This window comes from Triturus cristatus, chromosome 2_1 (genome assembly GCF_964204655.1).
Source record: "Triturus cristatus chromosome 2_1, aTriCri1.1, whole genome shotgun sequence".
NCBI lineage: Eukaryota > Metazoa > Chordata > Amphibia > Caudata > Salamandridae > Triturus > Triturus cristatus.
This window is the reverse complement of record NC_140581.1, coordinates 948,752,571-948,771,334: the sequence shown is the minus strand read 5'-3', so window position 1 is coordinate 948,771,334 and position 18,764 is coordinate 948,752,571. Positions and strand designations below refer to the sequence as shown.

The following is an 18,764-nucleotide window of genomic DNA, read 5'->3' as shown; positions in this document are numbered from 1 at the left end:
GATTGTGTCCAGAGTGATTTGTGGCCGCGCATGGGCCTGCTGTAACTTGATGTTGCTAAACCGCGTGCTCGTTCAAGGCTTTGCACCGAGCCTCCGTGATTCACTGTGGGCTGGGGCTGCGTTTATGGCGAGGTTTACAGCCGCGGAGACACCTGTCACGCGGGCTTGTTTATTTTGTGATAAGGTTGCATTCTTCAGTGTTAAATTGGAAATTCTCTCTCAGCAGTTGTGCAAGAGTCAGCCTGTGACTTTTACGGTTGTTAAAAAAAGCCTCTGTAACCCAAGCGCGTTCTGAAATTTAGGAGCTGGCGCGGAGTTTTAGTGGGAAAAGCACACAAATGTGGTTCCATGGTCACACTGTTTAGAAAGACTCCACGGCCCAGATATGCTAAATGATCACGCAGCAGCCGCAAATGCTACGCTGTGTGAGAAGGAGAGACCAGGGGAGCGCCATATTTACAACAAGCATTGGCATAGCCAATCGGTCTCGCCTTTGGGACCTTATAAGTGTTCAGTCATGCAACAGTTGCATAACTAAATACTTATAAGGTCCCAAAAGCGAGACCTATTGGCTATGCAAAGCGGCCATGCGACCGCGAAAGTGAAAGTAATCGCGGTAAAGCGCGGCACGCGCGCCCGCGCACATGCACGGGCTGGCCTGGTAGCACTTTTCGGAGCCCTCTCAATAAGTCTCGCCAGACCAGCGCATGCTGCTGGGTCAGGCGAGACCTAAAAATATGGCACTCTCCTCGCTAACGTCGATGCGGAAATGTTCTGCCATGCGCCAGGCACACACCTTTGCACCATAGTGAAAGGGTGTCTGCGTGAGTATAGCATGGGTTTTATACTGACTGGAAGGATACCCTTTCAGTAGAAAATGCTATGCTTAGACTAAATGTAAAATCTCTCCCACCTTATATGTGTGCTTCACAGAGCAACACATATGCAAAGTCAAAAAAGAAAAGAGAAATAAAAGCATTTCTCCGTGATAGAGCCTGGTTGAAGTGGGCACTATCTTTTGGCAGAACCCCCTGTCTACTTTTTTTTTTAGAAAATTGGGTTTTGCATCAGAAACCTTGAGTGGTTGCATGCACCACACATGGAACGCTCCCCTGGTGCCAAGTCATGCAAAGCAGTGCTATGCGCTGCTTTGCACTACGATCAAGGGATTGGAAAGTAAATTAGTAAAAAAAGATTTTGTGTCGATTTGTGCCACTTTTGTGATGCAAACATGGCACTAAAACTTAGTAAATATACCCCCACAAGACGTTTCAAAGTAAACCATGCAATATGGACAGCTCTGCTTTTGGTGATTTCCAGTAAAGATGTACATCTGAAAAATTCAAGTGATGTTTTTCAAACCGAGAATGCAGTCTCTGCAGCAGTTCTCTAAGCAAATTGTTCCTTTGTGACACAGGTGTGGGCCCCCCTTTGGGATTTTGGCATAGGGCAGTGCAGTAAGGCACCTTGCTGAGCCACCCTACAGTAAAGTGAAAGGCAGGAATGCACCGTATTTATGCAATACAATGCATTCTTGCCCTTTCTCCCTGCACTGGTGCCGTTTCGGCAGCCTAGCGCCAACGTAGGCACTCTTGTACTGTTGTGCAAGGGTGCCTCCTTTGCGTGCAGGATTGTTTTTGTGCACTTTCCTGCACAAAAACAATCCTAAGAGGCGTTTTCCTCTTTCTATGTTTTCCATAGAAAGAGGAATACATACAGAGAAATAAACATATTTCTCCTCGTTATACGTTACCTTGGGAAGCGTCACGATTTGATACTTCCCCAGGTTTACTTGACTGTATATCTGGGGCAGTGTCAACATTCAGTGGGTGTCGTGTCGGAAAGCCCACCACAACGTCTATGGAATGCCTCCTGGGTGCAAATTAAGGCGACGCAGCAGTATGCGCTGAGTTGCCTTACTCATGATTTAAGAGGCAACTCAAAGCCGTGCTGGGTGAGTTTGCATGGCTTCATAAATCAGATTGAGAGCCCTGCATCACACATGTACCACTTTATGTCGTGCATAAGTGAGGCAAGGCTCTGCATAAATACGCCCCCCAGGCCCTCAATTTCATTGAGGGAGAATTTTGGAGTGGAAGGGAAATACCATTACTGTGGGCTTTGTCTATTCAGAAATATTTAGCAGCTTGGAATGGCTGAAAACATGGCAGTACTTTATGTTATTTCCTGTCCCGATCTGCAAAGTTCAAAATATTGCAGTCCCTCCCCCCAACACACACAAATCTCACCCGTTTTTACTTAAACGATCATTGTGTTAGAAAGACGCTAGGTCAGTTTTAATCCTGATCTGAGCACAAAATCTCGTTGGCACCAAAAACGAGATTACCAGCCCAATGACAGTGACATCTTCATCCTACGTGTGTAGCTGGCACTAGACCCATCATTTGTCCACTGGATCAGATCATACTGTTTCATTTTTACATCAGGTTGACCACCTTAGCATTCATGTTTCTGGGCCCAGCAATACCAATGTTCTGGGGTTGACTTTCAGTCAAGGATTGCCTTGGGAGAGCCATTGCACATTATGTTTCCTGTTATTTGTGTTACAGAGAATCCAAGGGCCTGATTTACATTTTGATGCTAATGAAAATCCTCTGAATTCTAGGGGGAGCTCTATATCTGGAGGAGAACCAAAGGGGGAATTCCCTCATGTACAGGAATGAGCTATATGATTACCCTTTTATAATTCTCTCCACAGAGACATCTTGATGCCTGTGCTGTAGGAAATTCCACCAGTGAATTCCTCTTCACTGGGCAAATTCAATTCTAAGTTAGGCTCTAGTTCTGTGGGCAGCAAAGGAAACAATGTTCTGAGAAATGACAATTAAAATACATTAACCTTAGAGTTATGACCAAGATTTGTTTGTGTTCCAAGGACTCCTCAACAACAGAAAAGTATCCTCATCACTACTTCTGGTTAGGACTTAATAATAAATGGTTTTGAGTTAGAGACTTCCGGTGAATTAAACCTTAGCTAATCTTGTACCATTTGTTCAACCATCATAAAGCGGTTTGCTTTTCTCCCAGTGCCCCCAAGATATTGAGACGTGGAGTAGGAATATTTGTGGCACCAAAATGGGACTTTTGCAGCACACTTTGGCCCTTTTGTGTAACTTTATTTTATTGGAATTCATTAGTCATTCATGCTTTTTTATATTGTAATTTATGTACAAATCATGACCCATTTTGATTGCAGATATCTGCATGGTCTCTAATCTATACAGCTCAAGTGACACCTTCAGCCAGTCCTTACCTTTTGAAAATGGTGTGCCAAATTCAGTAAATCTTTCCTGCAATATTTTGTGAACATTTTGTGGAAGTACGCTTTCATTTTGAAATGTGTTTTGCTGCTATCGCTTGTCGTTGTTGTACACAAAGTTGTACTTTGTTCAAAGAAGTCTCAAGGGATACCAACATGGGCTTGGTTAGAGCAGAAAGAATCTCTCAATGAGATGTTTTGTTCATGAACCAGTTTCCCACAAGGGAAATAAATACGTGCAATTTCTTAATGCAAATAATCGAGACGTTTCTTGGAATTTCATGTACTGCAAAATTCAAAAAGTTCTCAAATTTCTTCTACATAATTAAGATTTGACCAGTCTACTTTTTAGATAAAAGCCCCATGCATGCTCGGATTATAGAGCGTGTTCAGTCTTCAATTGAAGTGATCCACCAAAGAGATCATCCGGGACTTCTGCAAAGTTCAGAATGCTCATAAATTCCAATTTCATTGCATCTCTGGGAAAATCTCACAAAATACTAGTCAACTGTAAATATTCAGAAGAACCAAATGTTAGTGATGGGCGATACTTAGCTTTTCTTCTTTCATCCTGTCTTTCCTTTTAGTCACATTTGCCTTTCCTGGGTTTGTTTTAAGGGAAGAGGTTGTGGTTTAATGGCCACAGCTGCTGACTGGGGAACAAGTTCTAGTCTCAGTTTTGGCTCAACTTCCTGTGATTCTGGGCAAATCACTTAATCGCCCCAAGCCTAAAAAAACAAAAATGAATGTGTCCTTGTGTAATGTAACTGATGCTCATTTAAGGTGCTCCAATGCCTTCTGGTCGCGTTCGTGCTATATAAAACTGCACAAAAAAAACTTCTGAGATTAGAAGAGTTTTCTTACCCACTGCATCCTATTGCACTTGCGCAGATTGATTGTTGCTCTGTTGGACGTGCACATCTTCTAGTGAGCGGCTCTCAAAGACCGCAATGGCTTGTTGTGCGGTGTGGCTAGCAACCAATGTCGTACGGTTTCCATTCATGGCTCTCGGTGCCCTGGGAAGTTCCCACGTTGATGTGCAGCTCTGCTCAGTGAAGTGTGCCAGAGTTTTTGTTGGAGTGCGTGCAACACATTGTCAGGAGAGGTTATTAATTGTTGCCGGTTGTTTCTCGCCAGTGCCCTGACGTGAATGAGTGGATCTGTTTCTGTTGTGTTTGTGCTTGCCACCATAAAGCCAAACAGCTGATGGCAGAAAGAGTAGGAAGCAAGGAGGCGCTAGGCTGAACAGGGTAGGCTCTGTGTGCCAGAGTACATGACGAACATGCAGCTGGAGGCCCTGACTACTTGGATAACCATGGCTGCAAATTCTGCACATAACATTCCGATGTATGCATGGAAATATCACCAAATCCGTTATCGACCTATTTCCACCAGGACAGCTCAGAACTTGCGTTTTCACCAGTGAGTTATGTCAATGAAAAGTCTTCTATTCATTGTCTTTGGTAAAAGACTCATTGTGTTTTTTTTATTTGTTATTTTATAATGTTTTGGAGATCATTAGCAAAGATTATATACATAGTAAATTCAATCCTTTGTGAACATGAATTGAGTGTCGTGAGCCACCATTTTGGGGGTGTATGCCAATTTGCATAGCAGCCAAGCATCTAGACATCTTGTTCTGAAGAGGCAGCTGATAATTGAGACGTTTCAGGAGTGGGGTAAGTTTACTACCATTGATTACACATATTCTGTCTGCCATCAACAGGTTTTTGAATAGAAGAAGTGGCTCTACAGGCCATTTCAGAGCAAGAGACGGATGGATAGCTACCATTCGATTTGTAATGAGCCGTACTATCGGCTACGCAAAATAGTTTAAAGATAGGAGGAAATGAAGCATGAACATAGGAGTTCAGCCAGACGGTGTACTTTGTGGCAAAGCTTGCTTCCTTGTTATGAAGGCTGTCTAGAAATGTGAGGCTTTGTGTAGATACAGTTTAGCAACATACATAGCACATACATTCCCACATAGCTGTACACTAGATTGATCGCAGCTAGCCACACAGTAGTTACAAAGGTGGACATCATAGAGGCAGCTTCTTTTTGATGGTGGAGCACCTGGTGGTGTATGCAGGATATTGATGTGATGTGCAATAGGACTCTGGTGGTTCTAAGCAGACTTTGAACAGGAACTACGTAAGATTTGGGGAAGGTGTCAGGGTGTGTTCTAGGAAGCATGATGTAATGGGCAGAGGGTCAATGAATGTTGGAGAATAAAGATATGCTCAACTGCAGCTCCTGCATGTGTCGTAATCTATATTACATGCTTCAGGGCTCTGGAAGATGCTACAATATATAAATTATGTGGGGGTGTTACCAGTTTGGGGTATGAATCCACTGCAAGAGCAATATTGAGACTCATGCTGCCTGAATAAAATGAAAAAAGAAACTTCCAGATTCATAAACTTGATGTAGCTTCTATGCCAAGAGGTAGCTTGCAATAGGCATGTGATTGGCAATATGCCTGTTCTTCAGAAATAACAAATGAATCTCTAAAGCTGGCCATAAAATGATGCACAAATCATCTTGTTATTATCTTTGGCAGAGACGTTTTTAGGCATGGGCAAAGTGGGCAATTGCCCAGCCCCCCCCCCACACCTTTAAAGCAGTCATCTGAGAAAGTGGTCTTTCTCTCTTCCTCTACCTCACCTCGGTCTATTTCTCTATCTCAGCCTCTCCCCTCTCCGGTGAGCCATCTTAAGGATTTTTATGACCCTGGGCCACTCATTTTTTTCATGTTTTATGTGATCCCATTTTGAAAGTTTAAGGTGTTCTTTAATATTTTAGACAACGTGGGGACTTCAACTAGCACACAACGGGTGATACAATTCAATTTTTTTCTGAATAGGGGATCCCAAAATATGTTATACCCATTGCCCCATAAATACTTAAAATGACACTGGCCTATAAACAGAGGCTGAACACTTAAAACGTTTGATGGGAATACGTTGTGAACTCCCAGATACACTCAACAGAAAGCATAAACTCTTTTGAAAAGTCATGTGAGGGTCAAAGGGGAAGGGACAACTTAATGATATTGGTGGGCATTGAGTGTTTCATGAACCTTATATTCTCTACAGACTTTGAATATTCTCTACAGAGCTATTTGGAGTATTGTCTGTAATATGCAAGGTTGGGCATTTCACTCATTGTAAAGTAATGTAGAAAGTTATCACAAAAGTCAATTGTGTAAGATATTTGTTGCCCATGCTCTGCTGAAAGCAGTGAAACATTAAGTAAAGATAGCTGCAGACAGTTTAGACAAGTTACTCCTTTCAAAGGCTAACAGAGGAGCACTGTCTCAGATCCCATCGTAGAAGTTACTTTGACTCTGTAGATTTTGTTTTCATTTATGTCTATACCAGAAGTACAATACTTAAAGCCAAACACGTAAGACACTATATGGCAATGCTACTAAATGTCGCAGTCCAAAGTGAAAAAGGTAAATTTATAACTCTGATCGCATCTCCATTGGGTCCCCCAAAGGCACAGAAAACGGAATAAACATATACCTCGCTGGGAAGAATGGATACCTCGAATAAACAAGCATGAGAAATTGCAGCTTTAATATAAAAAGCAAAAAGACTTATGTCTGTGTTGGAAACTCTGGGGTGCAATACATGCTACTGGCATGCACAGAGAAGATCATTAGAATGTGACATAAACAAGGTCAGGTGGTTTAAATACAGTCATTGGGAAAAATGTAAACAGCACATCATTATTTTAATGTAGCTCTTAGTGGTACCAATGGTTTTACCATTTGGTGGCACTGTTAAGAATAAGTGGTAGTGTTATCCATATTTGTAAAAGATATTAACATGAAGAGTTGCAACGCAGTTAAATACTCCGAGCTAAGAAGGGGGAGAGGAGTTGGCCTAACAGCTAGGGTGGTTGACCTCGAATCTGGGGAACTGGGTTCGAGTCTCGGTAATGACGCTAAACATCCTGTGATTCTGGGCAAATCACTTAATCTCCCCGTGCCTAACAAAATATGAATGTGTGTCCTCATGTAACGTAACTGGTGCTATGTAAAGTGCTCTGATACCCGATTCGGATTCAGGTCAAGTTCGTGCTATATAAAACTCTGCCCCAAAAAAAAAAAGAAGAACCTTTCTGAACCCTCAGAAATGGTGGCGGACCCTCCATACGCCCCATGTTGGGTGCAATCCAGCCAGATCAATGCTATCAGGATTTTAGTCTGGGTGATGGTAACACATGTGCAGATGGCCATGTGATTCAACCTCCCAGGTACATGCTACCAGCTCTAGCATGGGAATTTCCCAGGACACAGACCGCCACACCGCACTTGTAGGCTCTCTTACTGGATATCCATCCTCATCTAATTTTTCATAACTGAACATGGTTCCTAGAGATATGAAATAGCCCCCAGCGTTATGGATCACAAAACGAAAACGCCTGAGACCTGTGTTCCACCAGCAAATGCCTGGCCTTTTTGTGTGCATCTTCTCACCTTGGCTCCCTGAGTCAGGTGTGGCCTTCAGTGTGCAGGCATGTATGGAGCCCCACAGATCCTAGGCATTGCTAGGAATGCGGCCCCAGGGCCAGCTTCCCCCACTTGAACCAAAGTAATCTGTTATTCATTCTGTAGCAATAACATTTCTGACAGAAAAATGAGATCGCTGAGGTTTGCAGAGCATCAGTTAACGTGACAGCTGAAGAAAGTATATTACCTGTCAAATTTGATCAAGGAGAAGTTTTCAGGGGCATTCTTCCCGTGTTGCTAAGATTACTAAATTAGCTCTGAATATATTTCCAATAGTTTACTCTGATCGTATCCTCAGGTCTTCAGCCCGAATCGTATTAACTGGACAGAAGTGCTCATTTTCATTTACAGGGTATTTATTTTGCTGCAAGTAAAAATTAATGAAAGGAATTTCTATTTCCTTTTCATATTTTTTCTCTTCTTGTGTTGTTCTGCAATGATAAATTCAACCTTGTGTTCCTAATAGGGTATCAAATAATGTGTTGGATAAAAATAGTGTTTCAAACATTGCATTTTAAATTGTATTAATGTCAATGTCTGTCCGCCTTACTGGTCTGATTTGCTATTTTTTCTTATTTCAGCACCACCAAAGTTTACAAGAACTCCTGACGATCAAACAGGAGTGTCAGGGGGAGTTGCATCGTTTATTTGTCAAGCCACAGGAGACCCAAGACCTAAAATAGTCTGGAACAAGAAGGGCAAGAAAGTCAGCAACCAGAGATTTGAGGTATTAGGTCCATTGTTCTGTTCCTCCGAAAATTTACTTTTTTATATAGTTACATTTGTATGCATTCCTGTGTTTGAAATGCCTTTGTTCATTCACGTTGTCTATTTTACACCTGTTGTTTAATTGACCTTATGAGAAGTGTAGCTTAAGATTCTCCCAATGAGAACTGGGTTTGAGAATAATCTTTGGGTCTAATTACCATCTTTTTTTGCTTTTTCATAAGCCACAATTAGTTTTTGATTACCTCACCCTACATCTCCCAAAGAGATACATCCCAGCATCTAGCAAAGTGACTCATTTTCATTAAATTCGATTTAAAACCTATTTACTAACAACATAATTTGAGAAATAGTGTATTAAGTAATCATATTTATAAAGACAACACTATTAGCTTCATTTGAAGAATTAAAAAAAAAAAAATTTAAAAGGATCAACCGCAGGTGTCTGCCGAAAGTCAAATATAAAATAATGCCCTTTCTTTGGCCTGAAATCTTCATAAATGTTTGTTGACCCCAACCTGCTCTGTTCCCATGGACACAACTGCTGAAGGGATTTGTAATAATTCTTTAGTGATTACCTTTATTATTTAAGGAACCTGTGTTCATATGAGATTTACACAATCTATTTTCCACCATGTAGGGATGAGAGTTGTACCAGCATTAGGCACTCACTGGTCCTCTCACAGCACTGTGGGCATTAGCAATGATTACCTATGATAAATATTCCAAAGCCTGGGAAATCCATTCTAAATATGAATGTCTTTTGTTCAGCTTCACCTCCCACCTTAGGGTTTAGGATCTACAGGTCATCATATTGGGGGCTTTAACCTATGACATAATAAGACCCTGCTAAAGGTTACCTTTACTAGCAGGACTGAGCGAATAATTAACTACTCTTGCAAAGGCAGGCAAATTTGGGGAACTTTTAACTTCTCAAATATTTTTTTGTTACACTTCTTTATCTTTCTGCTGTTCCCATAGGCCTTCCGAAGAACACCTTGGGGACTTCCCTAATCTCTGAAGTCTTGGGGAAGTGATGGGGCACATATATCAGAGGCCTTGACGTTGTGATGTCTGACTTTCAACCATCCTGAAGGATATTTTGAAAGCTGGATTTCACAGGCAGTGGAACAGATAGCTCCATCCGGTTCCGCAAAGCGGGTTAGAATCTCTCCATCCAAACCCTGGTTTTCAAAGGAGCTTAAAGAGCTAAAAAGATATTGTACAAAACTAGGACGGAACTGGAGAGTGGCCTACTGCCCTCTTGCTAAAATAGCACTCAGAAAGGCCCAGAAAGGCTATTATGCTTCCATAAACATAGCCAAAAGTCAGCATTATGCAGACCGCATAGCCCAGTCCCGTAATAACGCCAAGGAAAGTTTTTCCATTGTGCAAAGCTTTGTGAACCCTAGAGCAGAGGAGATATCGCTACCTCCATCAGCCATCTGGTGTGAGAAACTTTCGAGTTTCTTCATTGATAAAATCCAGTCTGTACAAGACAGTTTTGATGTCTCTAACCATGAACAGGAACTGCTTATCCTGCTGAACATGGCCAGCCCTGGTCATGATGTTTCTAATCCATCCTTCTCCTTGTCTGAATTTTCTGTTGTTGCTCACCAAAACTCACTGACTATTATGAAATCTCTGAAATCTGGCTCGCCAACTGACCCTTGTCAGGCCCGCTTGCTGGCGGCTGTGGCAGAAGCTGTTAATCCAGAAGTTAATTCACTCATCATTTTGTCCTTTCAATCTGCCACAGTCCCACCCGAATGGAAGCAGGCCAAACTCCTCCCTCTGCTTAAAAAACCTTTTCTTGACCCGGCCAACCCTGCCAACTATCGCTCTATTTCCCTCCTTCCAGCAGTAGCTAAGGTATGTGAAAAGGCGTTCTTTAAGCAGCTGGCCAATTTTGTAGAGACCTCAGGATCGTTACATCCTGCTCAGTCAGGGTTCAGAGCTACTTATAGCATGGAGACGACGCTTGTGGAAATATCAGAAGCCATTAGAGAATGGTTGTATGGGGGCGGGACAGCGGCTTTGATTTTATTGGACCTCTCTGCCACCTTAGACATGGTGCCACACTCACTGCTATTAGCGCACCTCGCGAACATTGGTTTCATCGGCCCTGCGTGGGACTGGATTAAATAATTTTTGGCAGACAGATTACAGCAAGTGTGGCTACCTCCTTTTTCATCAAGCCCACAAAAGGTGACTACTGGAGTACCTCAGGGTTCTACCCTGAGCCCCCTCATTTTTAATGTATATGTCACCCCTCTGGTCTATCTTGCTGAGGAGCTGGGAGCAAAAAGCGTCGCCTATGCAGATGATCCCACCTCCTCTTCACTTGGAAGGACTTACTCAGATATTTACCCAAAGAAAGCAAAAAACTGTCTAACAGTCGTTTTCAAATGGCTTGCAGCCGCCCAGTTGAAGTGCAATGAGGACAAGTCCGAAATCCTCCTATTCGGATCCTTTCCCCTACAGTTCAGGGAAGCACTTTGGCCGCCAGAATATCCTCTCCCTTGTTCCTCGCGACAGGTAGTGAAGAACCTGGGTGTCTGGTTCGAGGAAAATCTCAGGTTCTCTACACATGTAAAAAAACTGGCCGGCCAATGTTTTGGCACATTGAAGTCTCTTAGGAAGTTTCTTCCTCTATTACCCCGGTCTGCCAAGGAGATAGTCATGCATGCTCTGATCCTTAGCCAGCTTGACTATGCCAATGCACCTTATATTGGCCTACCAGGATACCAGCTCAAGAAACTCCAGGTAATACAGAACGCTGCAGCCAGAGTTCTGATGGGTATCCCGGGCAGGTCCAGCCTAAAACATAATTTGCAGAATCTGCACTGGCTACCAGTGGCCCAAAGAGTCAAAGTTAAGGCTCTCACGATGGCCCACTCAGCCCTTTATGGTCTAGGGCCTCTCTATCTGGGGAAACAGTTGAGCTTTTATACTCCACGAATACATCTGCGTTCCGCTTCACAGTGCCTAGATTCGATCCCTCGCTTTTGGCGGGTAAGGATTGGAGGCAGCTCTCCATCCATCAAAGCGGCCGAAGCTTGGAATTCTCTCTCCCTTGAACTGCGCAGCATTCACGACCCCTCCATGTTCAAGAAAAGACTAAAAACCCTGCTGTTTACTTAATCGGTAATTTCCCTCAGTTCCATACTGTTTTCACTACTGGCTCTTCGCACCGGCACACTAATGAGTAGCTATGCGCGCTATAATCACTGTAACATAACATAACATAAAAATCATTAACAAAACCTGCAAGATTATGATTGTTATCACAAAAACTAAATATCAGGTTTTATTTCTAAATTTAGACATGATTACATAAGGTTTAGGCAGAAAAAATGAACAGTTTTGAGAAGACAGCCACTGTGGGGCCCCTCATGCTGTTTACTCTCCATCTTTTTTCTGTGTGGGAGTTGGTCTCCTTATCACACATGGTCTCTCGGACCTCGATGTAATTCATCATTACAGAACTCAGAAAGTTGGGAGAGACACCAACCAATTCATGAGTAGAATGTGTGTTTTCCCCAATGTGGGATGTAATGGGGAGGGGGGGCCGGGGTGAAGGTTAGGGATAGTCAGGATTGTGTAACCCTTGTACTCCTCTAGGGTCACAAAAGTAGGGTGAACAACTGTGGTAGGAGCGAAGGGAGGGGATTGAGCTCTTGAATCAATTTACGACTGTCACAGTAATCTACGAACCAGAATTACTTATTGTTTCTCTTCTCTAAAAATATTCAAAGTATGAACAAAGGAGAATATGCATGTATTTCACTGCTTTTTTATTGTGTACAGGAAACTTATTAATGAAGGATTCATTTTGTCATCTGCAAACGCATGAGATGGAATATATAGCCATATAATGTGCTTATTAACCAAATATTATGCACGATTCTCATAATCTGTTTCTGCATTTCCATGTACCTCATATATTATATCTCTACCTTGCTTGTCATGTGTTATGCTTGTTTCCATAACAAACTGTGTATCTATGCAAGAAACAATGTAAAATGTAGGGATCGCTTGCAATTGAGGAACATAAAGCCACTGTATTGTGCACCTTAAAATGCATGTTTTTTTCTGAAGGACAGCTATTTATCGCTTTAGATATCTTCATGTGACATGATCTTGAAACATTTCTATGGAGGTATAACCGCCCATTTTGAGAAAATAATAAACTGTTAATGTTCAATTCATGTTCAAAATGACAGAGAACAGTTCAGTGTCCTCAATGTGCTCACAGCGTGAACAGAGACCGAGTTTGTGTGCAGTCTGGAGACACGCCCCTTTTCACTCCACGTCATTCTTCCGATTCCTTTTGCCTATTCAGAACCACTCTCTTCAGATTCCTGTTGGCCTGAAGAGCTCTCCGTTAATGTACACATTTCGATTGGTGATTTCAGGTTACAGGACTCTGGAATCATTATTAAAATGGAATTCAACAAAACGCCACTACCCTCTCTCAAAACATTTCTATGGCAAGCATAGTAAAGGCAGGTGTGTTTCATGTTTCACGTTTGTGAGTTTTTTTCTTCAGATCAGGTCTGGGTGCTGAGGGTTTCATCTGATACCTTGTTGTATACACTCATTTGAGTTCCTAGCTCCTAAGCCTGTATTGCACAACATAAAAGATACCCCTCTTTCTCTGAGCTACACCCCAAGTGGGGTGTTATATCCACTGTGGGGCTCATATGCTCATGTCTGACAACCCATCAAGAAAAACACTGCAGAGATGACAGAACCAGCATTTAATGTTAGGCCCTTCCCGTCAGAGGAATGGGCAGTAAGTGCTCACAGCACTGCCCCTCTAAAAAAAAGACTTGACCCTTATGGTGCCTTGCCTCGTGACAGTGTGTCCTCCATTTTCAGCTTTGTTGTGCTCTGGTAGTAAATGTGTACTATACCTTACTAACATTATGCTGCCTGTAATTTCTCTGATTAAGATTTTACCTGCCAATTCAATGAGTGCAAACGACTCTGCTATCACCTTTCGATTGAAGCAGGCCCTAGTCAAGAATAGAGCCAAATCTGCCTGGTGTGTGCATTGACTTTCAGCCGGTGGTACACACATCTCTTGTTCTTAGACCTACCAACTAGCTATATGTACAGCAGTCTCAGAATGAGGTGCTCAGTGAATTTTGGTCTAATTTTCCTTAAGTGAACATCCTACAGATCAGCAATAATTCATGATGCTTATATGAAATTTGTGACTCTATTCCCATTATACCAATTTCCCAAAAGTCTTGAAGTCTATTCAGTCATATAGAAATACTGCTTGTACATCTCTTCCTCTAGCTTGTGACACACGTATTCACCACTTTTTGAATACTTTGAAGCCGCATTAGCAAAACCTTCTATAAGATTATTTACATGAAACTGTTATGATCAAAATGGTGTATTGTATATACTAAGGCATTGAAAATAAAATCAACATTCAATTAAGAGGGACCGAAATTACACCCTAGTTGGTTCAAATTCCTCTGCATTGAATATCAGTATGTTTTGTTCTAGTCGCCGTATGGCACAGACTTTGTGTGAGAATTGCCTTCTATTAGATTCAGCTCTTAAGTCACCAGGTCCATAGGCTTCACATTATTTAATCACTTAGAAAAGCTAGCCTGGTTGACTTGGAACAATTAGGAGTCTAGGTCCGGTTCAGCCCCTTCCTCAACTGATGGTGACATGCTCTCTGTACAGTGGGCGTCGCCCCTAATAGGACAGGAAGGCTTATGGTCAGGAATTGCTAGATGAAAAAAAATATATATTAACTTCACTTTCTTGAGGCACATGTGAATGTTTGTATCCACTGCTACATACCTTAATTATTTACATACTCCCAAATTGCTCCCCCATATCTAAAGAGTTGTTCAACGAGCCTTTGTAATAATTTTGACATCCACTCAAATCTGACTCTGCAAAGCTACCGAACTATTAAAACTTCGCTTTGCTATGGTGTCTGAAAAAAATTGTGTCTAGTCCTCTCATAATAAATCTTGAAGAAAGTGGCCCAGATATTCATCATGTCATCTTTTCTGCTGCCTGTTTTAAGTGAGTCTAGAAGTTTACAGTTCTATCAGTTTGGAACAACGTTGCTTGGCTGCCAAGCACACCATCACCATGATGGTCACCCTGCATGTACTATGTATGTAAGTCAGAAGAGGCGAGAACACTTTACTTCTGTTCTTACTAAAGTATTCCATGGTAACCTCGAACGAGGATGAAAATATATTCAGTATTCACTTCTGTTGTGTTAGTGCAAGAGGGAATTAGAACAATTTTGCTGCTTTTTTGTTCCAGAGATGCTTCTTATGTGGCCTGAGACATTAATAAATCTTTAGTTTTTTTACATTTTTCAAGGAAACTATTTTTTAGCAAAATAATTATGCAGGAAACGCTATACAATACATGTTTATTGGAAACTTTGCAAAAACCAAAGGAAATGATGGCCGGAGTGTTGAACATTGCAAGCACTCACCCCCAGTCAACTGATCTGGGTTTGATCCATCACCGTTCTTTAGCCCACTCTGCCACCCCAGTTCAGGCATGGCCATATGCAAATCAGTCTGACCCTGTGCCTCATGGGAACAGTCCAGCCCGAACTACCAAGCAATGTCTTCACTGGACCGGAAACAAGCTTCCTAGGACCGGTTTCTGTCATTTCAACCGGAAATTGGAAACTTTGCCCAAGACTAGTTACATATGCATAAATTTAGGCAACGTTTTTTTAAAAAGTCTTCAAGCTGTACTATTCTAACACATCACTAAGGTAGATCACCCAATAGCAAGTAGCAAAACAAATAGTAGTAAATCTTTATTGTTCGATTAATTAAAATCATTACAATATGAATCATATGAAACAAAGAAATAAAATAAAAATAATATTAAATCAGAGGCTTTTAAGATCATGAATAAAATATTTTCTAACTGAATAAGAGGAGAGTGGGAACTTCAGTTTCCTGGTCTGCTAGGTAGAGTGTTAAAATTCTTCTATGTAATTCACATATGAACACCTTAGAACAAACGTGTAAAATGAACTATCATTGTCAGTGCAAGCATACTGTGACGGAGACAGTGTAGTCATGGCTTATAGAAGTGTCCCTGCTAGAGGGCATGAGCTAGTCCCAGAAAAAGTGCTTGTCTCAAAAGAGAACTTGTGCAAGAGACTATTTGAACAAACAGTTAAAAATGGTTGCCATACTGCAGTGCTGTAGATGGTGTGGCTGGTTTTGTCCCAAGATGGGGAGCACTTCCTTTTATGTTGTTAGGGTGGGGTTTTCAGTGAAAGGTTTCATTCCGGTAAGCACCAAGGTTCCCGAGGGAGTTCTTTAAGTGGTGACACTTGGATTGTATGGGGGTGCATCCCCACCCTCACCAGATGGGATGAGTGTTTGAATTATGGTGTTTCATTCTGGCAGGTCAGGTGCTTTCCTTAAAGTCCTGTCGACACCCTAGAGGTACTTTGCTGTTCAGGAGATTACTTGTGGGTCTCCTGAGTGCACCCTGGCCTGATTTAAAAAAGGTTGCAGCCAGCAGATAGTATGAATTGCATCCTCCTTTGGGTGATCGCACATCCTGCAGGTGGCCTCTTCATTTCTCTCGAGCATGGAGTGCCGTGTTTCAAGAAGTTGCCTTATATCCTGCTACTAAACCCTCAACCAAATATTGCTATGGCTTCAAGGAGGTGTAGCTGTTTAGCACCATCCAGGGCACGTAACTCAAGCATTGCCCTGTATTCTAAAGATGATGTTGGTTTTGATGTTTTATTGACAGCTCTTTTGTATATTTCGAGGCTGGGTGATGCTGACCACAGTTGTGCTAGCCCAAACAAGTCAGTTGATCTATTAAGGTAGCCTCTGGCCACTGAATTGGATTTGTTGATGATTTCCAGCTAAACATTGTGGTTGATTGTGTTCTTGTAGGTGGACTTGAGCCTATAACAAATGTTGGTGAATGCGGCATGTCTGGAGACTGACTGCTTGACTAGTCCGAATTCCAGCCTAATTTGGGTGGGTGAGGTGTAACTGGGGAGTTGGAAGATTTCCCTGTAGATTCTTACAATGGTTGTGTCCAGGATTTTTGAATCCCTGCCCAGAAGGACTTCAATTCCATATGCCAAAGTGGGCACCACCTTCGCCCTGGCTGTTTCTAAGATGTGGCTATACGACAGTCCAGTCAGATTTCTAATTAGAGCCTTTATCTCTGCTGCTAGTGCAAACCCTTTCCTTTTGATTTCCTTCTTTTGGGGCTAGAAGTTGCTCTTGTCGAACATGAGGCCAAGGTATTTGTATTAGCTGACTTCATCGATCTTGGTGGAGTTGAAGAACCAGCTGATGTTCTGTTTTGTTCTTCTGGAGAAGTTCGTGATTTTGGTCTTCTAGGTATTCATTAATTTTCAGGCGGTTTTTTTGTGGAGTATTCTTGAGAGGCATTCAGAAGACGTTGCAGGCCATCCGAGGAAAGTCTGCCAAAAATCGATTGAAAAGCATGGGGGCCAAGACGCACCCCTGTTTGAGTCCACAGGATGTTGGAATAGCCTTGGATGAATTGGCCTCGCTGCCTAGCCTAATTCTGAAACAGTTGTTGGAGAGTAGATTTTTGATGGCTCTTAACAGCGCCGATGATACTGACCAATGTTTTTGTTTGATCCAAAGCCTGTCTAAATTCACACAATCGAAGGAGGCTTTATAATCAATGTATCAGAGGTAGGGCAGCAGCGTAGTGGATTTAGAGGAGGCGAATGGTAGTGACGGTGCCATGATGTTTGTCGAGGTCCCATTGTTTGTGTGAACCCCGTCTGGTTGATCGGGATGATTGAATTTGTGTTGGCTCAATCAAGGAGCTGCTCCAGCAGAATGATCACTTAGTATTTCACCTCTTTGTCAATAAGGTCTATCAATCTATGGGCTCTATGATGGACCCTTTCTAGGAAGCTGGTTTCGTAGCTCCTGCTAGAGTGTGGTTGAACAAGGAGACCATGTGCCCTGCCCATTTCACCGGGTCAGTCTTGCAGATGTCCTAGGGGATTCCATTTGGGCCAGGGGCTCCAGTGGCTCTTCCTTTAGTATTCTGCCAGTGGATGGCATTTTTGTCTATGCTTTGCTAAATCACTAGGTGGAATGGCCTCCTCTGTGATTTCTTATGTTCCTGCTGTGCTTGCTTTTAAATGTACAAAAAAAAGTAAGGTGGCCCACACTTCCTCAGACAGGTTGGATTCCGGGCATGGCTGTGGTGACACTTTAAAGGCATTCACTGTTTGCCAGAATGCATTGGGATTATGATGCTTTATATTCCAAATTTGCTTGGCCAAGAATATTTTTATGTTTTTCTCTTCGCGCTACAGACTGCCTTTTTAGCTCCCTTCTCTTGAGCCTTAACTATGCTGTGAGAATTTAATTATGTGGGTACTGCCACACCGCTCACAGGACTTTGTTGACATCCTTCTTCAGTAATTTGATTTCTCCATTCCAGCATTGATTTTGACCGGGTAAGGGGTGGCCTGCTACTGGGAAGGCCCTATGTGGTTTTACTTTTGAAGTGTGTTGTTTGGAGAATTAATTTGTAAAGGCTTCCCAGTTTACCATTGCAGACAATCTGTTGCTCCAAGTTTGTTGTAGCTAGTTTTTGGCTTTTTGCGCCAATGATTCTATGGTAGTTGAGGTCTATAGTAGATTAGGACTGCTCAATCTGCAGTGCAACTGTTTTTGGTCACAGCAAGGGTGAGTTCTAGCTCCTGAGGCAGATGGTCTCTTTCTTATCTTTCTCCCTTTCTGAAGTAGCGGACTAACTGTAGCAAAGGCAGGGATCCAAATGTATAATCACTTAAGGAATTGCCATTAGTGGAGTGGAAGTACAAAGCAGGAGGGATGTTGCCTTGGAATAAACCATTTAGGGCCCTAAGACCCAGATACTCCCGTTTGCTGAGCAAGGTAAGGCCCTTTAAGTCCCTTCCCGTTAGCTCGGTTGTTGCTTGCACTGAGATATCCCATTGGTGCTTGTGCCTTGGTGATTTCATTTTTAGGTGCGTGGCCTAGCAATTTCATGTTGAGATCACCTGCTGCTATTATCAAAGACCTTGGGTAGGACGCTCCTGCTTTAAGGAGGTTTTCAAACAGTTTTTATCAAGGTATCCTCATGTTCTTTGTGACTGGGTGGTGCATAAATATTTAATAATTGCACTGTAGTGGCCATGCCCCCTACTTCCATTATTATGTGCAATATTTT

The 18,764-nt window shown here is 42.3% G+C and overlaps 1 protein-coding gene across 22 annotated transcripts in view; it reads left to right on the top strand.

Moving 5' to 3' along the window:
• The window catches only part of PTPRD (protein tyrosine phosphatase receptor type D), a 3,784,543-nt gene that overhangs the window by 3,322,031 nt on the left and 443,748 nt on the right, over positions 1 to 18,764 (top strand). For all 22 annotated transcript variants that reach the window (XM_085633482.1, XM_085633637.1, XM_085633629.1 and 19 more), the window contains one exon: positions 8,384 to 8,529. In XM_085633482.1, coding sequence (XP_085489608.1) covers positions 8,384 to 8,529 — 146 coding nt within the window. The remainder of the gene's footprint in view (positions 1 to 8,383; positions 8,530 to 18,764) is intronic.